Source organism: Danio aesculapii, chromosome 25 (assembly GCF_903798145.1).
Source record: "Danio aesculapii chromosome 25, fDanAes4.1, whole genome shotgun sequence".
NCBI lineage: Eukaryota > Metazoa > Chordata > Actinopteri > Cypriniformes > Danionidae > Danio > Danio aesculapii.
Genome location: NC_079459.1, coordinates 33,386,097 through 33,412,258, shown reverse-complemented (window position 1 = coordinate 33,412,258; position 26,162 = coordinate 33,386,097). Strand labels below are relative to the sequence as shown.

At 35.5% G+C, this 26,162-nt stretch overlaps 1 protein-coding gene across 2 annotated transcripts; it reads left to right on the top strand.

Annotated features, from left to right (window-relative positions):
* The first annotated feature begins 478 nt into the window (after nucleotides 1-478).
* incenp (inner centromere protein) lies at nucleotides 479-26,020 on the top strand. 2 transcript variants are annotated; one of them, XM_056452021.1, is made up of 21 exons: nucleotides 479-633; nucleotides 1,448-1,597; nucleotides 2,652-2,759; nucleotides 3,442-4,031; nucleotides 4,907-4,958; nucleotides 5,102-5,159; nucleotides 5,295-5,430; nucleotides 5,509-5,545; nucleotides 7,942-8,029; nucleotides 8,796-8,933; nucleotides 9,696-9,713; nucleotides 12,435-12,544; nucleotides 13,590-13,713; nucleotides 13,789-13,911; nucleotides 16,214-16,419; nucleotides 17,420-17,519; nucleotides 19,859-19,942; nucleotides 20,945-21,022; nucleotides 21,100-21,192; nucleotides 22,469-22,616; nucleotides 25,636-26,020. In XM_056452021.1, exons 2-21 carry the CDS (start codon nucleotides 1,458-1,460, stop codon nucleotides 25,818-25,820), a joined length of 2,616 nt encoding a protein of 871 aa, XP_056307996.1. In that variant the 5' UTR covers nucleotides 479-633; nucleotides 1,448-1,457; the 3' UTR covers nucleotides 25,821-26,020. The 2 variants fall into 2 exon arrangements, with proteins under 2 accessions (XP_056307996.1, XP_056307997.1); XM_056452022.1 differs by lacking the exon at nucleotides 9,696-9,713.
* The last annotated feature ends 142 nt before the right edge of the window (nucleotides 26,021-26,162 follow it).

The window sequence follows — 26,162 nt, the reverse complement described above, 5'->3', positions numbered from 1 at the left end:
ACGCTAGCAAGCTAGCTGCTTCTGTTACCATGGTAACAGCATGAAGCTCGTGTTTATTACTAATAATTCGATTTTAAATTGGGTGCTATATAAATAATAGCTGCGAAAACAGAACAGATGTTTTAAATACATTTTAAACTTGTCAACTTTATGTTTAATAATGTTAATTCGACTAATATAAGAGCACGGAACTCGTTATTATTTCCTCTACATTCACACGGAACGTCGGACACCAAAACGTCACTAAGTAGGCGGAGGTTTAGGGTTTTCACCATGCATTGGACGGTTTGAATCAATGACAGACATGCGTTTCCTCCAATGAGTGCACAGCTTGGTTTTTACTCAAACCTGATTGGGTAAATTTGTCATGACAGACAGCAGTATTGTCCAATCACACTCACGGATTCTTTGAAGCGACCGTTCGTAGCTTATTATTCGTCAAAGCAGAATTTAAAACTATTTAAACCGTTTTGAGCGGGTGCCTAGAAAACAAGAGGGAGACGAGTCGAAGAGTGATACTAACTACTGTTCAATTAGCGACTAATGTTTATAAACAAAATACAAGGAAGGATCGGAACTTTGGATCGTCGGGTCGTTATTTTTGCAGCGCGATCGTGCATAAAGGCTAAAGAGGTAGATGTCGATTTAACGTTACAGCTTATTATGTTGGTTTTTACGTTAGCCAAGCTGGCTAACGTTATCGATTCTGGAAAAAGCCACATTTGCCCCATAATAGCAAGTTATATTAATTTTTTTTTGTTGTTTTAATCCTTTAACTTGGATACAAAAGATGAAGATTAGTGTATTTGTTTTTATATTATTTACGCTTGTTCCTCTGCGTCTGTCTGTTTGGGTTGATGTCGTTAAAATGTTTATTTTATTTAAGGTAATTTAAGGTATTTAAGGTAACGTTAAATGTGTTTGTATTTGTTTGTTTGGTCAAACTAAATGGACGGGAAAAAATTCATGCTTTAACAGTGAAAGTGTGTTAGATATAGATTATTATTAATCATTTGCAGTAATTAATTAATATATAATGTTAATGTCTGATTAACGTTAATGTCACTAAAACTATCTGAATTTCCATAAGAAACAGTCTTAATCGTTATTTCCATTGTTGTAGCATGACAGATTGATTGTCTTGTCATTTTATCCATATGTAACGCATATAAGTAACGTAACGCGTGTACAAATGTAACGCATTTATCCCTTCGTTAAGTATTTGTTTCGCGTTTCAACTGTACAAGGGAAAAGTACGTGTGTTTGTTGTTGAATGTGTTTTCAATATGGCATCTTGATATGACAGCATTGTGAAAGTGGGTTCGGTGCATCAGTTGCATGCAGTGTGATGTGTTTCTCCTAAAATGTATTGGTTGTTTATACTGATTGCGTCATTGTTTTGTATTAGTCAATACTGCAAATCAATAATTTAACCGTGCATTTCCAGGGGAGCCACAATGAGTTCCTTGCCCGAGGCCACACGCTCCCTCATGCAGGTTTTTAATGGGAAACTGCAGGATTTTACCAATGAGATTGAAAATGTCCACATGGTTTGGCTGGAGGAGATCCAGCAGGAAGCTTATCGCATGTTTTCTAGGTGAGCAACGCTACGAAGCTGTTATTATTAAGTTTGTATGAATTTGTATAAGACTCACTAAAGGGCCATTCAGCAAAACAATTGTTTTTATTCCAAAAAATGGGGTGTATTTAGAGTAGGCATGGGCAGGTATAAGTGTGACACTATGATAACCATGGATAAAAATATCACGGTATCCTGTTTACTGCTGTAAAATAATTAATTTTTTAACGGCTTAGTAAAAAACAACATTTTTCCACATTTAACCCAATATAATACATTTTAGCAAACATGTATAATATTTTGGAACAGTATACATGTCAGGCTAAATAATTAAAATAAACCATTGACCTCTATCTTCATTAGCTTCAAAAACACGGATTTCCTTAAAAGACAAAAACACTTAAAAAAAAAAACTACATATTTAATACCTTTTTTCCAAACCGCTGTAAACCTTGAAACCGTCCCAAGCCTAATTTAGAGCAGGGGTGTCCAAACTTTTTCGTATGAAGCACCAAATATCATTGATAGCCGTGGGCCGAAGACAAATATACCAAACTACTTTACAGTAAAGTTGCCATGGGTAATTTCCTAATTCCTTTCATGATATAAAAAAATAAGTAGAAAACATTACTTTGAATCATATTAACTAATGCGTTATAACTTTTTTTTTTAAAGTTATAACTCTAAGTTATAATAAGTCTCTGCATTGTCCTCTATGCATCGTATGTACATTTTAAGCTAAATCTAATTCATTTACACCATTTAAATTAAAACATTTAATTTCTGATAGCTTTTTTGTAGCTTAACAATAAAACAAATAAAAAGTTACATTATATTTGAAATGGTAATTTTGTTTACCCATTTTCAGATTGGATGGCAGGCCAATTCAAAGATTACCATGGGCCCTAGTTTGGGCATTTCTAATTTAGAGGAAACAATTCTATCTTAAGCCTTTTCTGTGCATATGCATCACTTTTTGTACATTTACCTTTGTGCAGACACCAAAATATATGTATTACTGTTACCTTTCTTGATATTAGGCGTATTAATAAAACAATGTGTTGTTGTACAGTGACTTCAGTACAGAGCCAGAACTCATGCCAAAGACTCCATCACAGAAAAAGTCAAACCGCAGAAAACGAGTGTCAATGGAGCTCAATGAGTCTCGCAGCAAACGGCGGTGAGTTTTATTTGTTAATGTCTTAACAGATCTGCTTACTTACCAGAAACCTTTTAAAGTTTATTATTTGTGTGTGCTTTATCATTTTAAAAGAATGAATTACAGATGTTATATAAAACTGTAATTAATAATGATGCACAAATTGGTGGCAAAATCCAGTTTTGCTGTGCAGTTAAGACCCTTTGTTTGGTGTAATGATATAAATACTGTTGTATTAATTGGCTGTAAATTCACTAACTTAAAGGGATATTTCTCTCCCAAAAATGATAACATATTTACCCTGGTGGTTACATACCCTATGAGCTTCTTTCTTCTGTTGAACACAAAATAAGATCTTTTGAAGAACACTGAAAACGTGTAACCATTGACCTCTTTAGTAGGAAAAAAAACATGGGAGTCAATGTTTACATATTTTCTCCAATTATCATCTTTTGTTTTCAACAGAAAAAGAACAAGTGGAGAATTAGTAAATGGTGACCCTTTTTCTTTTGGGTGGTCTATCATATTTAAGGTCATGCATTATTTTCCCATGGAACTAACCTAATGTGTACTTGTATACAATATACATGCTTTATGTTGGTATTTTTATTATTATTCTGCTTTTGTTCTTGCTTTAACTCTCAACTCACTCTAATAAATAAACTTTTTTTATGTTTTAATGTTGTGTCTTTGTTTTCTCCAGTTTCTCAAAGGGTAAACGCAGCAACTTGCGTCGCTCTTCAGTCCAGTTGACCCTGAACACCATTTCCGAGCTTGTCACGCCGCACGTCCCGAACGAGAGCTCTGAAAGCCTCGCCGAGGAACCTGCTCGCCGCACACGCCGCAACAAAACTACTGCTCCAGCTGAACCTGAACCCGTCAAACGCAGCACCCGCAACAAAGCTGCCAACAAAGCCGAGGAGGAAGTGGCGGAGGAAGGTCCAGAAGTGAAACGCGCCTCTGAAGATTCAGCGTCCACTAAACATCAGCTCCTGGTGTCTGAAGCTGTTGTGAAGATTCCCTCCTCGGAGCGTCTGAGTGCGGAGTCGCTGCAGAACGCTGGTCTGTCTCCTGGAAGATCTGCTAATAAAATCCCCATCGCTGCGTCTGGGGTGCAGAACACTTCTCAGGGCTCTTCTCGGACATCAGCTCGCAGGTCTCTGGTGGTGCGGCGCTCGCTGGTGGGCCTCAGGCATAGCATGACTCAAGAAGCTGTTCGCAGGGCGTCCCGACGCTCTTTCCTGAAGAAGAAAGCCAGACTGGGAAACTCCACCTGCAGCAGCTCTGTCAGCGGTAAGACTAGCTCCTACATCTGTAATTCACCAGCTCTGTGTGAACCTGGTTATGATTCAGTTTGGTCAATTGGATTTCAAGGAGATGAGGTTTCTGTTTGTACATATTTTGATATGTAAACCTGATACACAAAATTAGTCTGTTCATGGGCATAGTTTTGGCAATAGGCACAATGTTGTACAGGTCAAAATATTTGATTTTCCTTTTATGCCAAAAATGATTAAAATATAAAGTAAAACATGTTCCTTAAAGATGTTTTGTAAATTATTGATATTAAATGTATCAACTCCATTTTTGATTAGTAATTTGCACTGCTAAGGACAACTTTAAAGGCAATTTTCATTTTTTTTTAACTCCCAGTTCATACTGTTTACATGTAAACGTGTATCGAGACAATAGAAACAAAGCAGTCAAACTGATTGCATTTTGACTAATGTGGAAAAGCCCAGAACATTTTAGACACTGCCAAGACCTGTTTAACCCATTTAGGATTTGATTTAAAAAAAGAAAACTGCTATTAATACCATTTGTGGCATAATAATAGATGAATGAGTTGAGATCAATGTGACTTAATAGATTTTACTGATTTCTTAGCACCAGGGCTGTACTGATATGGAAGTTTTGGCTGATGTAAATAACTCTTTAACTTCAGAAACTTGTATAAAGGCTTATTAAATGGCAGTCTTGAAATTTATTTTTCTGAGCCTTGTCAGAAAGAAATGGTGTGAAACGGATTTTTATTTTACTCCATCGGCAGAAAACTTCCAAGAAAACATCTAGATTTTTATTTTTTCAGTAAATTGTGCATCACTACCATCATGTAAGTGCTTTAAAGTGATTGTGTGATCTTTATGTCCTTTTATTGCTTTTTCCAGAGGACATTTGTATGGATGTTGAACCTGAGGACATGGAGAACAGAGATGAACAGTGAGTGATATTATTATTATTTATTTATTTATTTTTAATTCAAATGATAGTAGAATGTATTGTTAATCTCAGAAAACTGCAGACTGTGAGTCAAACCTGCACCCTTTGAGTTATGTGTAATATTTCTGCACTTTTTGATTTAGGGTTGATGCAGATCCAGCCACTCAAATCAGCCCTGAACCAGAGATCATCCAACCTCAGGTAAAAAGAGCTTTTCTGCTGTGGTTTTCTCCTTCCTTCATTTAGCAAGACACACAATAGTCCGATTTAACCAAATGCAGTTGTGTAAGAAGCTATTGCATTGTGTAAGTAACAGATGGATGTGTGCTTTCATAGGAACCCGAACCTGAGAAGATGGAAGAAAAGGAAACTGAGGTAACAGAAGAGAAACTTCCAGAAGTGATTATTGAATCTCCCAGCACTACTGAGAACTGTCGTCTAACACGATCCAAGGCTCGCACTTCAGTAACGGGTACACATCTGATAGATCTGCTTTTAAATGATACAAATGGACCAGTAAATAATGTCTGATCTTTATTTTATCTAACAGATGACAGTGGAGGGTCAAAGTCTATTGGAGATGGCCGGTAAGCCATAAGTCTATTAGTTTTCTTGTTTATAGTTGGCTGACCTGTACCATATGTAGGAAATTATTGATGATTGGCTGTTCAATTATCATCAAATATTTGTACTTGTACAGGATTTTTACCAGATGTCATATTGGACATACAAGACTAACTCGTGGTTTTTTGCTTAAAGCTGAAGACCCCACTTAGTGTTTGTTCTCCAAAATTCCCCTTACTGTAAAACATATTCTAGTGTACTGTCCCATTTGTAATGACTGCAGAAGGTTTCACCCAAAGAGATATTCAGCAAAGTGTTACCAGGAAAATGTGTAGTAGTATTTCTGTCTCAACGTTTAAAGTCGCATCTAATTTTGTGTTATCTAATGTTTTTTTTATTTATTTATTTTTTTAAAGATTTATTTTTGGCCTTTTTGCCTTTATTAAGTGGATAGAACAGTATTTCAGACAGCAAGTGAAAGGGGAGAGAGAGGTGGTAGGAATGAGAAATGTCCTCGAGCTGGGATTCGAACTCGGGACGCCCTGAAGTGCTACTGCACCATATGTCAGCACGCTAACCACTAGGCTATTGCGCCAACTTTGTGGTTTTAATTGTATTTCTTTTTAATGAACTGTTTTTGCAATCGAAATAGTCATTGCCAACCAAGCAATTTTGTGTTCTAAACATAGATGACTTGGCTAAATCAGTGAAATTCTGGTGAAAAGTGGACATCTAAGAATGGAAATACAGATTAGACAGACTTTTCATATGTAATTGCTCATTTTTTTTGGTATTTAGATGACTAGTCAGTCGCGTGGGTTTCCTCTGGGTGCTTCAATTTCCCCCACAGTCCAAACACATGCGCTATAAGTGAATTGAATATGCTAAATTGGCTGTAGTGCATGTGTGAGAGTGTATGAGTGTTTCCAGTACTGGGTTGCGATTGGAAGGGCATCCGCTGCTTAAAACGTAGGCTTGGAATAGTTGGCGGTTCATTCCACTGTGGCGACCTCTGAAATGAATACCAAGCTGAAGGAAAAGGAATGAATGAGTAGTCTAGTTTTGGGCTTTTCTGAGATGCCTATTAGATATTTGCTGACTGCTCAAATTTAGCCTTGTTTTAACAAAGCTGTCTATGTTTAGACATCTAATAGACTTCTTTTAAAAACCAAAAATGATTGCTGGGTACGTTAAATGTAAATAAGAGATTTGTTAGGATTTCTATAGGAAATGATGTGCATTATTTTCTAATAAATCAACAGTCTGAATTCAATAATTCCATTATTACTACAGTTCCCACAGCTAAAGGCACTGTTCAGTTGTTGTGTTTCAGCCGTTTGTCAGGTTATTGTCCTCAAGCCTTATTGTCCTTTTTTAAAATTATTATTATTATTATTATTATTGTTGTTTTTTTATTATTATTATTTATTTATTTATTTTATATTTTTGACTGAAATAACCGAAATCATTCAGCATAGTGATCTGGAGATGTAATGCGTGCAAAGAAATACTTTATCTGAAAATAAAAGCACGCCTTAGAACAGGGGTGTCAAATTCGAGGCCTGCCGATATTATGTTACCCATGAGAGCATATGATTCCCACCAAATTTGAGTTTAAGTATTCCTGGGAGTAGTACTGGGGTCCTTTCTTCATACCTCGCTTAAATGATCTAAGATGATTTGGCAGATCCTGGATCTTTTAATCTTGATCTCTGGCTAATTTGGTTCTTCAAACAAGCTCGTGAATCAGATTAAAATGTCTGGAGGAATTGATCTGAGATCGCTGCGTGTGTTGTGAAGGACATATCTATCGATCCTCGAAATCATGATCAGCAATGTAAGGATTGGCTGACTACACAGCAGCGTAATGACATCCTGGATGGTGCAAATTAGATGAAATGCACGACGCATTTTCAAGATATTTAACTCGAGCTGAAAATTTGTGAGCTGAAAAACACCCCGTGAGTAATCTAGAGCTAGTGACGCAGTGCTTTTTGTGAACCCAGCATTATAATAAGTTAATTTTGCCTCGTCGTATATTGACTAATCTACATCTCTCATAATGCATCTTTGTTTTACGATTCGGCTAAAAATCATTTGCTGTTTCAAAGTTCTGCTTTTCTCAAGAAGAGTTATCCTGATAAAACAATTCATGTTAAAATAACCCAGAAAAGGGTTTACTTTTATGCGAATGCATGTATTTATTTGTTGCTTTAATATTTATTAATAAAATAAAGAGATGATTATTTAACAATATGTTAAGGAGTAGTAACATTTATACAGTAATGCAGTTATAACCTGCAGCCATAATGTTAAAGTGGCTCTCAGTGAAAATGAGTTTGACACTCCTGCCTTACAATGTTCATCAGCCAATCAGAAACAAGCATTCAACATTGTTTATTTTGTCTACATCCATCAGGTCTACACGATCAGGCTCTAAACGTCGTGCTGGTGAATCAGAAATGAGCACGCCAAAGAAGAACTCTCCTCCCAAGAAGTGCCTCACGGTATGAGCATCTATGACCACCCTAATGCTGCCAATACACTGATGATCAACCTCTGGCTCTTGTTAAATGGAAAAGCTTTCTGCAGAAGCACTTATTAGTGTTCTGCATGGTTGCTTGCATTCATAAAAATATGATTTGACCGATTTGGGGGCAGTTTCAGGTTGTCTGTGGGGTCCTAAAAAGTATTAAAAGTTGATTTAGAGACGTTTAAGGCTCTTAAAAAGTATTTGAAAGTCTTAAATGCCATTTTACAAGGTGATAAAGTTTGTATCAGTATCCTGAAGTTTTTCCTGAAGATTTTAATCTACGAATATCAGTATGCTGTGTAGTTTCTGAAATCGAAAAAATCCTTCAAGATTTGACATCATGCTGCTTTGTTTACTGCAGTAACCAAGGAAAGGCTCGACCAAAATTCCTGCGGTTTTTAGGCGCCACCTACTGGATAAGCATTATTTCAGTATATGATGATGATGATGATGATGATAATAATAATAATAATAATAATAATAATAATAACAACAGTATATATAGTATAATTTATATATATTAATAATAATAATAATGTTTTAGTTTACGATTAGTTTTCCATTAGTTTTAGAAGTTAAAATCTCTTCAGTGTTACTGGTTGAAACCTAAAGTGGCGATGAGGTCTTAATGTATGGAAAGTCTTAAAAGGTAATGAATTTCGCTCTCTGATATACCGGAGTTTGGTTGGATAAGCTTTGAGTATACCTAACAGTACATTGTGTCTGTTTTGTGCATGTAGAGTATCGCTCCACACATGCGCTCGTTCGTGCACACCGTACAGAAGAACCAGATGCTGATGATGACGCCTGGATCTCTGGGCCGCAGCACCATTATGAAGTCCTTCATCAAGCAATCTGCCAGCAAACCTGATGTCAAGGTGGGCAAATCTATCATCTATGGGCAAGTTCTATCATCTATGCATTTTTAAGGCCCTATAAAATCTAGAAATGGATTTTTTTTTTTTTTTTACTGGAGTACTTGCATTTTAGTCATGTTGTGCTTTAATATTAAGCCAGTTGTTATTATATTAGTTAGTGCCAGCCACCTTTTCAGAAGCACAGGCATCAGTGTTTTTCCATAAAATTAAAAGATGAAAAGTGATGAAAGTAATTGCTTTTTGGGTCCAAAGACAGAAGAAAAAGACTGTATTTATCCCTATAATCCCTTTAAGCATTGCAAATGGCACGGTCAGTTTTAAATGCACAAATAAATCCTATCAGTGAAGTTTGTTGCTTCTAATTAAAGATGATACATTTCCTAATTTATTGCACAATGTCCATATGTATACAATTTTAATCATTTTAAGGGTCTGCAGGTCTGTCTTTAAGAGTACCGCTTTTTGTAAAAACTTCCCGTTATTTTTACAGCCTGACTGCTCAGCTATATTGCAATTTGTATAAATGTGCAGATTTTGATTTTATTTTTTCCAAAATGGTCAACTTCTGTGACATTCCACAGTTATTTTGGTTTTTCCATCGTTATTTACTTACTTTACAGAAATCACAGGGCCCTTATTTTTGTGTTTTAGAATAGACACATTTTTTTTTTAGGTTGCATTCACACTCCATGTTTGCTATTATGCTCATTAAGGCAGAAATGGATTTAGTTGGTAATTGTACTTCCTGTCTTTTCCCCTCAGTTGGGCTCTGGCTCTGTGGTGAGTATAAACAGTGGATCCACATTGGGGTCATTTTTCATGTCAGTCAGAACTGTTTGAATTCACTTATGTTGACACTTTCTGTTTTATGAGTGGGCTTTTTTTGTTTGTTTGTTTGGCTGGTTGGTCGGTCACTTCATGTTTACCTCATTCTTCCTTTGGGCAGTGAATGCACTATAAAATCTACACTGTAAAAAGCGATTAGTTCAGTTTACTTGTAAAAACTGAGTAAACCCGTTGCTTTTAAAGCAAGTAGTTGAGTTTGCTTGCAAAAACTGAGTTAACCCATTGCATTTACAGCGATGACTTGAGTTTATTTGCAAAAATTGAGTAAACGTTTGCTTTTAAAGTAAATAGTTGAGTTTATTTGCAAAAGCCAGTAAACCCACTGCTTTTACAGCGATCAGTTGAGTTTACTTGCAAAAACTGAGTAAACCCATTGCTTTTACAGCGGTCAGTTGAGTTTACTTGCAAAAACTGAGTTAACCCATTGCTTTTATAGCGATTTAGTTAAGTTTGCTTACAAAAACTGAGTAAACCCATTGCTTTTATAGCGATCAGTTGAGTTTACTTGCAAAAACTGAGTAAACCCATTGCTTTTATAGCGATTTAGTTAAGTTTGCTTACAAAAACTGAGTAAACCCATTGCTTTTATAGCGATCAGTTGAGTTTACTTGCAAAAACTGAGTAAACCCATTGCTTTTATAGCGATTTAGTTAAGTTTGCTTACAAAAACTGAGTAAACCCATTGCTTTTACAGCGGTCAGTTGAGTTTACTTGCAAAAACTGAGTAAACCCATTGCTTTTATAGCGATCAGTTGAGTTTACTTGCAAAAACTGAGTTAACCCATTGCTTTTATAGCGATTTAGTTGAGTTTGCTTACAAAAACTGAGTAAACCCATTGCTTTTACAGCGGTCAGTTGAGTTTACTTGCAAAAACTGAGTAAACCCATTGCTTTTATAGCGATTTAGTTGAGTTTGCTTACAAAAACTGAGTTAACCCATTGCTTTTATAGCGATTTAGTTGAGTTTGCTTGCAAAAACTGAGTTAACCCATTGCTTTTAAAGGGATTAGCTGAGTTTACTTAAACAATTTGTAAGCCCATTGCTTTTAAAGGGATTAGTTTACTTGATGTGAGTAAACCCAACTTAATTAACTGTGCATAATTATAAAAAATTAAGTCAACAGTTCTAAGTTACAATGTATTTACTCACTGTTTTTTAAGTAACTAATCGCTTTTTACAGTGTGAACTAAACGGACCATCCCTTTCAGACTTTGTCAGATTAACTCATCACTCATCTGGTGTATAAATGTGCATCTTTGGCACTGTTTCCACCTGGTATTAACACATGTTTTTGTTGATCCAATCACAAGTGGACAATGCCAAGTTAACCGATTTTGTCTACGTTTAGAGGTGGTGGAAAACATGATGGGATTGCTGTTGTATTGTAGATGCGATTTTTGAATGTGTTAAAAAAGCCTCTGAAAATGCCTGCTGAGTTTATTAAACAACGGCATAACTTCTATTTTAACTGTTGAAGGCCTAGTGAGATGGATTACAATAGCTTCATTCATAATTGTAAGTTTTGTCTTAATTTTAGTCTTAATTTAAGTATCTTAATTGTAAGTTTGGTGAGAAAACGTAAAAGGCAGAATGTTCTTTTACAAGTCCTGATGTTTTTAATCCTTCTGCAAAACTACATATTTGACTGCAAATTAAATTTCTGAAATGGACTATATCGGCTTGTTCTCTTCAAACACCAGTTAACAAGCGCTGCATTTTCGTAAGATACAGAATGTATTATATGGATGAAGTCATTAACCTGCTGTTAATAATGGAGTTCAACTCAAAGCAACATACAAGGACTTGATTTCATCCAAAACTTTGGATGTTGCTGCATGATTGGTCTTAACATAATTAATTCCTGATCGTTTGCATGACTTCATTCATAACGACACTACTTGATATAATCTCTTTTGATGTTTGTTGAATTGAAAACAACATCGTATATATACGCTAACACTGTAATTCTGTATTAGAACATCGTATATATACGCTAACACTGTAATTCTGTATTAGAACATCGTGTATATATACGCTAACACTGTAATTCTGTATTAGAACATCGTATATATACGCTAACACTGTAATTCTGTATTAGAACATCGTGTATATATACGCTAACACTGTAATTCTGTATTAGGAGATCATCAGAAATGAATCCTCATTTATTTACATTATTAATTCACTTACGCGTTGAGTAAAGTATGTTTCAGTGGTTTAGTACCTTTTAATTTGTGCAGATGTTGAAGTAGAAGAAAATTGTACACGCTTATTTGGATTGGAACGTGCTAGATTGAAAGATCAGAGAAGGCTTATACAGTACATACACCCATCCACAGACCAAATGAGAGTGATTTAAACACTGAATGTAGACTGAAATGTTTCTCCCTTGTCTGCCTGTGATCTGCTTGACCAAAATGCATGTTAATACCAGGTGTGAACACTATACGAGGCCTTTGTGGCTTGGAAAGTTCCGTTATCCATTTGTGTATGTTAGTGAGAAATCGGTTTATAATCCTCACTTTCACCCAAAGTAAACGCCGCTGTCTTTATGTGGTTCGTCTTGTATTGTCCTGGTTGAATCCCAAATCACTCACTCACTTGCTATGTTGGTTTAAAACGGAGGTATTTTGTTTGATTTTTTTTTCCTAAAGGAGCGGGAACGGCAGAAGTGGGACGCCCTGAACAAGAAGATTGAGCAAGAGAATGAGCGCAAGAAAAAGATTGAGGAGGAGAGACGGAAGAAACAGGAAGAAATGAAAAAGTATTGACTCGTTTATTCTGAATTATTGATCTAGTTTGAAGCGTAATTATTATAATTTAAAGCGTCCTAATATGTCGGAGTTCCCTACAACAGGTTTAAATGCATCTAAACTCAGAAAGCAGTGTAATTTCCTCAATGTGTGTTTAATATTAGTATAATTGTACAGTTAATCTGATCTGTAAACCCCTCCCCCTTTCATAAGCCAAGTCTGCTCTGATTGGTCAGCTTGCCACGCCTGGTTTGATTGGCCCTTTTGTATCAAGAAAAAAAACATGCCCATTTCAGAATGTTCAAGTGTTGCAGGAGGCGGAGATTATGCAAATTAGTTACTTTGGTAATTTTGACCAATCAGAAGCAGGCAAAATATTAAAAAATAAAACCTAAGGTGATAAATTTTTTTTAACCCATATAATTTTTTTTAACCCATGACATTACAAATGGCAAATTGTATTTATTTTTTAACCCCATATGACCCATTTTTTTCACCCATAGAATTTTTTTTTTAACTCATGATATCACAAACGGCAAATGAGTTTTTTTTTTTTTTTTTTTTAATACCCCTTATGACCCAATTTTTTTTTTATTAACCCATATGATTTTTTTTAACCCATGACAATACAAACGGCAAATTCCATTTTTTTTGTTTGTTTTTAACCACATATGACCCTTTTTTTCACCCATATGATTTTTTTTAACCCATGACATTACAAATGGCAAATCTGATTTTTTTTTGTTTTGTTTTATACCCCATATGACCCTCTTTTTTTTATTATTATTTTTTTTTTATCCATATGACTTTTGTAACCCATATGACATTACAAATGGCAAATTAGATTTTTTTTTTTTTAACCCATGTTTTTTTAACCCATGACATTACAAACGGCAAATTACAATTTTTTTTTTTACCCCATATAACCCCTTTTTTTTAAACCATATATTACAAACGGCAAATTTAGATTTACTTAAAAAATTTTGTTTAACCCATATGACCTGCTCTTTAAGTGTGAATGCAAAATGAGACTCAAAAGTTGATTGTCGTTTTTAGGAAACGGGATGAGCGTTTGAAACGGGTTGTTGAGGCTCGAGTGAAGAGCGAAAAGGAGAAGGAGCAGGAAAAGAAAAAGAAGATCGAAGAAAAGATGGCGCAGCTGGAGAAGAAAAACGATCTGGTTGGTACTGAAGATGAATGTAAACCCACACTTTCTTCATTTGGATTCTTTATAAAGCTCTTGTTTCTCTCTAAGCTGCGAGTGGAGCGGATGGCGGAGGAGAAAGCCAAGAGGAAGGTGGCCACTAAACGACAGGAAGAACTGGAGCTGCGCAGGAAACAGGAAGAGGCAGCGAGACAAAAGAAACAGCAGCAAGTTGTAAGTCAATCATGCAATAAAAGCCCTGTTTCGACCTGGTATTAACATGCGTTCAAATTCATGGGAGTGTTCGGTGTTTCACTAGATCTGCATGGCTCTGTTTGGAAAGATTCATTAGTTTAGATTGACTGGGATTATCAAGTCTTTCTATGCAGTGTATCTGCTTAAAATAAATTATAAGCATAATCAATTACGACAGAGCAAAAATAAGTGCTTTATGGTTTTCTAGGCAGTCTAGCAGTATTCAGATACTAAAAGTGATCAGTCAAACGTAAAATAACATGGTCATCGTTGTATAAATACTTTTATACAATAATATAAAAGTAAAATTTATTAATATCTTTGTCTTTTAATCCCTAGTCCTGTGATGTGACTATTGCAGATATACACATTGCAATATCGATGCTTTTGTTTGGCCCTATTAGCCAGGGTGCGAATAACAGGGGTGCGAATAACCCCCCCCCCGAAAGACATCAAAACTGTCTGCCCTTTAGTTTTTATATATATATGTATATGTGTTTCGACAATCTGAAACTGGCAGTTCTAGAGCACCGATAGGCATCTCAAGTACTCCCAAAACACGTTTTTTTGTAAAATATTATATATACAAATTATATCTGCATGTAGCCCAAAAAAATAATTAGATGCATAATTTTTATAATTTGACCTACAGTAACCTCTAAAATAGTCAGTAAATGTCCATCAAAACACTAATTAATTAGGTGTAATTTAAATACATCCATAAATTTGATTCACTGAAGCATGTATTGCACCCCCCGTGATCGTCAAAGTACAATTTTATTAAAACAGATCCAATAATAATCGAGTTCTGTTAACATGGAGAGAGCAGGCGGTCTTATAATGGATTGGGGTCACTTGAGCATTTACAATTTATTATAGGACTGTTTGGACTTGTATCAGAGTTATTGGACTTCGCTTCCTTTCATCACTTAATGTCTGGATGATCTATACATTATTTTTTCAAGTAAGAAAATTCAAATTGTATTTTCTTTCTTTTAATGTTATAACAAAAAATTAAACTGCCAGCAGGTGGTGGAACAAGTCTGAGCCATTCATTTAAACGTCTGATTCATTCAGGAAGCAATGAAAACGACTCTGAATGAATCATTTGTTCACAAATTGAATTCAAAATATGGTTTTTAATCTCTTTTAAACACAATGTTTTTCTTTGGAAAATATTAGCAGAAAACAGACAATGTTGAGTAAAATATACAGGTAATTAACTCCTCTCGGTTCTGGTTTATTTTAAGTTGACATTTGTAGTGTTTCTTTCTATCTGCTTAGTATTATCAATTAATTACATGCATTTAGAATATGGTTGTGCTGGTTAGAATGTTAAGTTTGTTGCATGTAATTAATTGTATAGTGATGCATGCATAGTGGAACATGTACATCTTAAACTTATTTAAAGAACTAATCTAATTAAATCAACATATTAAAATAACAGCCCATATTATCACCTTCAGAATTTAATAATGATCCAAATAGGCATGAACCGGTATAATTTTCTGACAGTATGATAACCTTGGGTAAAAATATCACGGTATTGTGATTACTACTCTAAAATAAGTTCTCTTTATATGTCTGGGTAAAAAAAAAATCCTTTTTTTTCCCCCCATTGAACACAATATATTTTTATTTTAGAAAACAAATAAAAAAAATTTAAAATATTGGCCTGAAATTAAAATCTTGATTAATTGAACATTTTTAACTCTATTAGAACGAATATTTAATTTCTTAAATTTTTTTTATTTGGATTTTAGTAAATCTGTTCCTTGCCCTTCATTCAAATGTATAATATTTTGGAACAGTAAACATGTCAGGCTAAATAATTATAATGAATCATTGACCTCTGTTATCAAGTTTCAAAAACACAAACCTTACACAGCTACCTTAGGAACGGTATTTTTAGCGGTTTTAAAGCCTTGACTTTTCCAAACCGCGGTATACTTTGAAACCGGTTATCGCCCCATACCTAGTACCAAATGTCAGAAGAATTAACTTTTTTGTTTTTCCATAAACGAGACCAAATAAAAATGTCTATAAAAATGTAATAATTTTTTTTGTTTTATTACGAAATCAGTAATGTAAAATTGCTAATGTAAACGTAAAACCGTACTTGACGTTTCTTTCCAAGGTTAAAACTTCAATCATTAGGTTTTTGATTTATACACTGCGCATTATCAGAACCCAATGTTTGTTGATTTTTATTTCTTTATTTTATATTATTTTGCTGCTACTATAACTGATTAACTATTTTTGTATTGTGTCTATTGTTCAGGAGGAGGAGGAGAGGCGATATCAGGAAATGCAGGCCAAACGCAAAGCCGAGGAGGAGCGAGAGAAAGCCCGTAAACTTGCCGAAGCTGCACGCGCTCTGGAGCTCAAGAAAGAGCAGGAGCGAGAGCGGGAACGCGAGAGAGAAAGAGAGCGGGAACGCGAAAGAGAACGAGAGAGGGAGCGAGAAAGACAAGCCATCGCTGAGAAGTTAGGGTTGCTTATTTTGTGCACGTTTAAAAGAATCCTGATGAAGACCTTGTAGATCGAATTGTTGTCTAATTAAAATGTCTTCTGATTAGATTAAACTGTACAACAATGTTCAGTGTAGTGCAACAACTATACGTTATAATTTAGTGTGCAATATTAAATAGTGCAGTGATTATGGGAAGAGTGAAGAGGTGTTTGAGGGGGCCAGAGTTGAACAGGGGATTGTTAATGTCTCTTTATTTAGTTTGGCTTGATTAAGCACATGCCTTCAAGATTTTCTTAGATGTGCGCACAATAGCCGCGTTTCCACTATCGCGCCTAAAGCGAGCGAGCCAAGGCCAGTCGCGTTTCCACTATCACTTCCGGGGTGTAATCGGGCCAAAGCAAGGCTTCCTTGGGGCCAGCGTCCGGCCTTTTTCAGCCCGCCGAATACCTTGGGCCAAGGAGGGCCAACTGGGGCTTCGGGGCGGGGTTACGTACAAAGGCGGAGTTTTCCTTCATGTAAAGAGGAGACAAGATGCTTTCTTCCCTTACATTTGTTTTGCTATCGCGCTTGATCAACTCACTAAGAAGAAGAAAAAATAAATGCCGCCGAACTCGAATGTCCTTATCCAGGGATCGCTGTCTGGCCTTACACCAACAGACCACAAACAGTAAAAAAGCAATCGCTTCGGTGTTCTCCATCTTCCAGCTCTCGTAGTGATGCCAGGTTGTGTTTGTGGTTATAATTTGAGTTTTTTGTTCCCGCTGAAGTGGGCGGGTTGTGTGACGTTTGATTCGGGGGACGTTCTGGGGGCGGTGTTTGCGTGACGCTGCGAGCAACTAGCCCGACAGTGGAAACGCGACATGATTTTGGCCTCATTTCTCAACCTCCCGGGCTATTGGCCCGGCCTGGCCCGATTAAAGCCCTGGCTAGCACTGGCCCGATAGTGGAAATGCGACTACTGATTTCTGAAAAGCATCAGTTGCAGAGGTGCTCAATGGGATGTTTGTGTTGCAGAGAAAGACTGGAGAAGGAGAAGGCTATCGCTCTTCAGAAGGAACTGGAGAGAGCAGCCAGAGAAAAGGAGAGGAGAGAAATGGAGGAGAAGAGGAAGATGGTGAGCTTTTTATCGTTGAACATCTGATGTTCAAACATTTCCAGTTCAATGTGTAGCGAGTGTTTAGGATGATCAGAGCTCCGTTTCACAATCTCGGTAGCCTTTTGGTCAGGCACTCCTATGGTGGCCAAGAGAGATTAATGTGCTGCAATTCAAGAAAAGGCATGCAATTACAAAAAATGGCAGCAAATTGAGAAGATCTTCATCCGATTGAGAGCACACGTGCTGCAAACAAATGTATAAAATGCCCTGCATTTTCTCACAACACTTGTAAAAAGAACTGAACACAATGTAAAAGTTTCAAGGGGACCCAAAAACGTGACGGACGCTGCTGTGCCGTGACCATAGATGTATACATTAGATGTTGCCTACCCTGTTGTTGTCTATTGGAAGGAATGAGTAAATAGAGCTGCCATTTTAGTACAGGGTAGCGCTCCTTTGAAATGAATGCGGGACCAGGCTGCAGTGGAGGACTGTGGCCATCCAGAGCCAGAGATATACACGTATATCTATAATCGGGAGTTTTCCCGGAGGTCAGTATGCATTTTATTTATTTATTTTTTTAAATTACGAAAATTATAAGTTTACATCAATTTTCTACATTGACGGATAAGTGATCGCTCAGGCACTCCTGACAAAACGCTTGTGTTTGTGTGTATGGAAATGTATTCTCCACCCTCCCTGTTAAATTTAACCTAATCAGTGTCCTGAAACACACCCCCTCTCCTGCTTTCACTTCTCATACTGACTGAGGGAGCGATTCGTTTGTGAATGAATCTCCGTTATGAATGACTCGTTCACTTAGCCGACAATAATACAAGTTTCCGGCACCGCAGCATCTCGTTGTCCTATTTCTTTTACATTGTTTGCTGGTTTTATTCAACAAAACTAGCATAAGCAGAGTATTTAGTGCGAGTTGGTGCTGCTTTGCCTTGTGGTGAATGCAGTAAGTGACTGTATTATCATCAATAATGTTACTTGTTGAGCACAAAAGTTCATAACATATAAAAACGTAAACTAAATCTTACCTATGAAATGTTCTGCCTTTGTGCTTTGTTTTCTTTTTTTGCTTGTTAATACACACATACACGGCGCTAATGTCCAGCATCTTCACATTGGCTTTAGTCTTGACTAGTGCGGTTGAATGACACTTGTCCTGGGAGCACTGTATAAATGTGGCGGCACTATTGACGCATGCTCAGGGTCCCTATGCGATATCTAGTGTATATATCTATGTGCCGTGACTATTGCTCAGTGAAGTTGTAGGTGATCTTTCAAAGGTGAGTTTTAATTTTATTTATTTATTTTTTTTTCCCGTTTGTTTATTTTAACATTCTGATTCTCTTGTATTTTATTAGCCTAAATAACCATAATCTAAATAGCCAGGTCCATCATGTTTTAGGGTCCTCTTGAAACATTTTCGTTGTTCTGTGCTATTTGAAAGTGTTGTGAGAATTTGAAGTCATTTTCGTAAATTGTGTATATAAATATTGTGTTCGTATAACACCTTTACTAAATTAAAAAAATATAATGCCATTCACTATAGGCTACAAGTCTATTTTTGAAATAACCATAAATAACCAATTTTACTCAATTCTTTTTATTTATTATTATTTTGTTTTGTTTTTTACTGTTGTTGTTTTTTTTATCAATTCTTTTTTTTAGTTTTTGTTATTTATTTTTATTTTACTTGTCATTTTTTTCTGTTTTATTTATATATATATATATATATATATATATATATATATATATTTATTATTATTATTATTATTATTATTATTCTTTTTTTTTTTTTTTTTTTTTTAATTTTTAAAAAAAAAAAATTTTTTTTCTCTTATTATTCTATATTTTGTATATGCAGTTATTTTATTTATTTTTTATGGTTATTTATTATGTATTTTTTTATTTTATTATTATTGTTTTATTTATTATTATTTTAGTTTTATTATTTTATTTATTTTAATTGTCCCTGAAAAAAAATAATAATGTGAGTTTTTTTTTTTTTTTTTTTTTTTTTATTAAACAATATATATATAATTTTTTTTATTTTTAAACTTTGTACCGAAGTACTAATTCTATTGACAATATCCGTTAACGCAAACCCCAATACAAACACACATTGATTGTGGTTCCTCAATGGATGATCATTGCATGCAACACAATTACCCAATTTGTGAGAGAATATGAGAGCAATAAAAACCAGGCTATGCTTTTCCTCCCATTTAAGATAGTCTGGTTGATAGGGTAATTTTATTTTCTGGTCACCCGACTGGAAAACAGAATAGCCCAGAGACATTTTTCAGTCCCATAATCTGATGATCTTGTTGTGTTGCTAACAGGAGGAGCAGAGAAGGGCTGAACAGGAGAGAGAAGCTCAACTCAAACATGCTGCTGCTGCTGCTGCCTCTACAACCACAGCACAGGTCATGATCATCATAATCACAACCTATAATGCTTGTGCTCATTGTAGGGGAAAATCATAATCGTAATTATATTTGTCAAATATTGTAATTACAATTATTTAAAACCATTATGAGTTGGCCATTTTTTTTGTGTATAAATAAATTTAAAGAAAAAAATTTAAAATATAAATGGTATAATTGTATGTTGTATTGTATATCACTTTATGGCCCAATCCCAATTCTATTTTTGTACCCCTACCCCTTTTCCTTGGCCCTTAATTTTGAGTGCTTCAAAATTTACCCCTAAGAATTGGGACCGCACTACAGCACCTGCACATGTCATCATATGTCATCCCGATCTCTTGCTTCATATGAGATCAGACGATTGCGACGGCTGTAGTTTTTATAGTTGTGTTATTTTTGGTGTTTACCTTCAGGAAATCACTGAAGGCGTATATTATGTTATCAGTAACATTATAGCAGACACTGTAAACGGCTCATTCCCAGCCACTAGACTTTTCTGACAGGGTATTCCAGTGTCAATGTTCTGAGACTGCTATACAGGAGTTGTTATTAGGGATTATAGATCGTGAAATTTAGCGTTTTTTATTTATTTATTTATTTATTTAAAAGCATGACGGTACAACATGAATATGAATATATTAAAACATGTGCTTGTTTGTTGTAAAAATTCATAATAATGACAAAAAATACTAATTTGTGGATCTCATTTCCGCATTCAGCAATACTGCCATTGTGGCTGGTGTATTCTGGGAAATTTTCTTACCCCTTGGTTTCAAGTGTGGTCCTGAAATCTTAGTTCGAAGGGTATTTACCCCTTACCCTTGTCCCTACGCCTACCCCTTGGCAGGAATGTGCAAAACGAGGGGTAAGGGGAAGGGCTAAAGGGTAGAATTGGGATTGAGCCTATATTGTATTTTAAACCATATAATGTCTGTAAATGTGTATTTTTATGGCAGTTTTGGGTTTTAGTATTTTAATACTGTTTCGATGTGTTTACAGGTCACAAAAACAGCAGCGAATATCCTCAACACAACAATAACTAAGAGTTCAGCTCTGAACATGACTGTAGATATTGAGGTAAACTCTTGTTTCTTTCCCCCTTTTCTTCTGCTGTATTGCATATCTACTGAATTAACCCTTCTTTTCCTCCACAGAATTCAGTTCTGAAAACTCCGGTTGGCAAAGCAGCCGTTCATAATAAGACTGTAGATCACGGAGCAGGACTCAACGTGACCGTTGACATTGAGGTGAGCTCATGGCAAACTTTATGCAATGCCTTTTTCCTGTGGTAAATGAGAGAACGGGTCTGTAATGTTAGCAGGCAGAATATTTCCCAAAGAAGAAAAGCTAAAAATTTCCAAGTTTTCCTTCTAATAACAACCACTCAGAACACCTTCGCAAACAACATGCTAATTCATGCATTAAATATGCTAACAATAGCGAATAGTCCGGACTGCTGAACGAATCACTGGCACAACCCTTCCTACACTTCAAGAACCGTACTCTTCCAGAGTGAGTAAAAGGGCTCGCAAAATCACTCTGGACCCCTCACACCCAGCACACTACCTGTTCAAACTGTTACCGTCTGGTCGACGCTTCAGAGCACCAAGCGCAAAAACAGCCAGACACAGGAAAAGTTTCTTTCCTCAGGCTGTCTACCTTATGAACAGTTAAATATTCCCCTACTGTGCAATAAATATGTGCAATACTTTCTCATACGCACTTGTACACAGCACCTTATATCAATATACAATGCAATACTTTCTACATTCGCACTTGTACACAGCACCTTATAACCTGTATATTTATAACAATCTGTACATACAACTCAACATCCAGGTTTCTTCACTAACCACATCTGTTTAATGTTCATCATTTATTATTATTATTATTTTATTTTTTCAGATTTATTTTGTGTTGTCACTTGTCACTTTATGTACACTGGAAGCTTCTGTAGCCAAAACAAATTCCTTGTGTGTGTGTGTGAAGCACACTTGGCAATAAAACTGATTCTGATTCTAAACAACAAATCAGCAACTACAGAGCACCCACCAAAACACCTATAGATACTAGTCTATCTATGACAATTGTTTCAAACTTCAGTTTTTTTTTTAAACTAATTATTCAAACTTTCAGGCTAGGATTTCTCAGGTCACCATAAAGTTTATCTACAAACTTTACTTTTCCAGTTTACTGCTGTTCTGTAATTTACAGCAGATTTTTGTTTGAGTTATTTGTTTAAATCCCCATTAGCCACCACCAGCATAGTATATTAAATAAAATGACCAATTTACATTAAATCATCATCAATGCCAAAAAACCCTAAAGAAAATTAGCATTAAACTAAAACCATAAAAAACAGACAAATTTACACTAAACAATAACAATAGATACCAAATGAAGACAAAATATCACAGTGTTTAAGACATCACAGGTATCAGTTACCTAAATACTGCTCCATTAGGCGTTTCTTTGAGTGATTTCCTCAGGTTTTTGACCCTGTCTGTGTTTTTTGCGTTTCAGAAATCTCCACAGTCCTACCAGATCACTCCTAAAGGGCAGAAAGTCACTGTTTTAGTGAATCCAGAGGATTACGGCATGGACCAGAACAGCGACGACTCAACAGATGACGAGTCTGCACCCAGAAAACCCATCCCATCCTGGGCTGAGGGTGTGTATTTATTTATTTATAAAAATAAAAAAAAAAACTCTTTTTTTTTTTTATTGTCATTCAAAATGTCCTGGTCTGGTTTTACGATGAGTTTAGAGATGGTTTAGAATAAAAATAAGATTGTAGATCTGCATGATTAATGGCTACAATATTGCTAACAAGATACACGGGTCTATTAAAACAATGATCACATTTAAAATCTGAACTTGACCCAAATATTTATATTTATGAAACCTTTTTCTCAAATACACTATTTCTATACACTTCGTTTTTAGAAGGTCTAATTATTAATTTAAGTACTAGGATAACCGTTCACAGTTTGGATCTAGATGTAGATGGATATTAATGGAAACTTTTAATGTTTGTTTGTGGATGCAATTAATGTTATTTTCCATGTGTGTGCTGTAAGGGTGGTTGCTTTTGATTTTTATTAATTAAAATGAGCTATAATTAGCCAAAGCCATTGCAGTACATACCATTGTTCAAAGTACCTTTTATTTATTTTTTTGGTCATCTAAAATGCATAAAATATGGTACTTTTTTATTTCTTTTATTTTTTGTTTATTTAATAACTCCTTGCACACAAACAAAGATTCAATTGTTCATCAAGACCACTTCATGTGATGGAGCACACTGTTCTAAAACAGACCCCCAAACAACAGCAACAACCGTAAACAAAATGCTTTTGACTGAATCCTAATTTAAGAACGCTGCCATATACAATCATAACCATTATCCCACACCAAGAAGTGCGTGTTTCTTTTGCTATATCTACATTAGAGTTGCACAACACTGGGAACATACCTGAGATGTGCTTTTATAGTTGAATATTGCAATAACTATTTATTTATTTATTTTTTAACCATTTAAAAACATTTGTGTAATGATCAAATCTAAAATAAACTAGTAAAATCTAATCAAAATAAATTAGGTTAAAGAAAAAACTGCCCATATAAATAAGGCCCCATCTGATTTGTCAAATTTGGGTAAAGATTTACCCAAAGCTGTAATCATGCAAACTCTACACAAATGCCAACCGGTTAGCGTCTTGCTGTGACCACTGAGCTATATATATATATGTGTGTGTGTGTGTGTGTGTGTGTGTGTGTGTGTGTGTGTGTGTGTGTGTGTGTGTGTGTGTGTGTGTGTGTGTGTGTGTGTGGTGTGTGTGTGTGTGTGTGTGTGTGTGTGTGTGTGTGTGTGTGTGTGTGTGTGTGTGTGTGTGTGTGTGTGTGTGTGTGTGTATGTATGTATTTATATATATAAATAAGCTATATATATAAATAAATATATATATATATATATAAATAAATATATATATATATATATATATATATATATATATATAAATAAATAAATAAATATATATATATATATATATATATATATAAATAAATAAATATATATATAAATAAATAAATAAATAAATATATATATATATAAATAAATAAATAAATAAATATATAATTAGGTATCGGTTCAGTAATAATCATAACCGGTTATTATGTACTGACGTCATTTATCTCATATGCGCTACAGCTGAGTATGGTGAGGGAGGCGAGCGGCTGAGCGCGAGTATTTACAACACTCCAACTACTAAAAAAACACAGAAACTGTGCACAATTTCACTGCATGTGGGTTTGCTGGATCAGTTTTTCACTGACACTTACAGCAGAAGACTCTATTTCACTGCGATTGAGAGAATGAAAGTAAACTTAATTTCTCTCTCTTTCTCACTCACTGTGGCCCATTTGACCTGCTGGCGTGACTTTCCCTCTCCTTTCGGCTGTTTTACAGTGATATTTCTGGATCCAGACACAAGTGCGTGCCTGCAGAGTTTTTCCACCGTGTGTCTATCATGAATCAGTTGTGATCTAGCTAGGGGTCGTTCTTGAACGATTCATTCATTTTGAACAAATCTTTTGTATGACTCAAGAGCGACGAGTCCTTTTGGAGTGATTTGTTCAGGGGGATTGTGCAGGGGGGTGCAGAAGATTATTTCCTTTTTTGAGTCTTCTATCGGGTTTAAGTCATTTGTTCATCGCATGAAAGACATTTGATCCGTTCATCTCGAGTCTTTGGATTTGATTAATCTCTTTTTACATGCTGCCACGTAATGAACGACTCAAAAACCAGAAAACTCGTGAGGTGGACGAATCATGGCTCCTTTCGGCTCCGACTGTGTGCATTGTTTAAGCTTAACTTATGTGGGTCTGTGTGACGTGAATGAACCACACAAAATTAAAGACCTGTCAAAAGAGCTGAGCTGATAATCAGACAAAACACCAGGTAAACAATAAATGATGATTTTCTCTTTCTTATAGCATTCTAGTTATGACTTGTTTGTAGTGTGGTCAACGTCTGGGCTAGTTGTAGATGAGTTTGGAAGCAACTTGGAACATTTTAATAATATTTTGGCAAATTGAACGAAATGACTGTAAAAAAAAAAAAAGATTTGTTCATCTCAATGAACAAGACTCAGGTCCGAGTCCGTAAAATGACCTGAACTTTCAATCACTACTGTGATCGCCGCTTCTGCTTATAAGTGTCACTCATCTGTGCAGCGCGCAAGAGCCAATTGTGGCCCTTTTGTTGGCGTGTGACCAATCAAAGGGGTGTAAGAGAACTTGGTAGACAAGGATCAGAAAGCGAGCGGGATATTTATATTTGTTTATATTATTTGCTATAAATGCTTGTGTTGTTTAAAGGTACAGTTTATATATTTATATAGACTGTTTGTATTAAATGACAAAATTGTATTACAAATAGTATATAAATATATTTATACATTTTAATACAAGAATTGCTGCTGTGAAGAAAATATAAAACTATATATGGAAAGCACCGTCAATGCACCGAGATATCGAATTGAACCGAATCAATAGCATGATAATCGTAACCGAACCGTGAGACCAGTCTAGGTTCACACCTCTAATATATACATATAATAATATAATTTATTTTATTTTTAGATATACATTTTGCATCCCTAATTTAAATGCTATTGTGTTTTGTACAGGTATGCAGTTGCAGCAAGCCATCAAGAAGCACTATTATAATCCACTGAACCTCAACGCTTATTTTGGAGAACCCAAACCGCCCAGACTGGAGATGATCTTCAGCAAGACCAAGCCTCGCTTCTTCAAACGCACTAGTTCAGCAGTCTGGAATTCTCCACCACGTTTGGGAAATCTGGGGCATTAATAAGCAAATGTATTTTTTCCTCCTATTTTATCTGTCATCCTTTTTATGTGTTCTCTTTTATACCCTCCTTAATAAAGCCTTTTAAAAATCTACAGGTAGATTAATAGAAAAAAGATGGGCATGACATTTGCCCACATAATTCACTTCTCAAAGAGTGTCAAATTACTCTGGACTGTTAATAAAAGGTAAAAATATTTAAATGGCTCTGTGATGTCTGTCATTCATAGGGGGGAAAAAAAACGTTTTTAGTCCAGAGATGCCCAAACTGGGGCCCGCAGGCCAAAGTTGGCCCAGGGTAACCTTTGATTTGGCCCTTCATCCCATCTGCGAAGATAAGGAAAA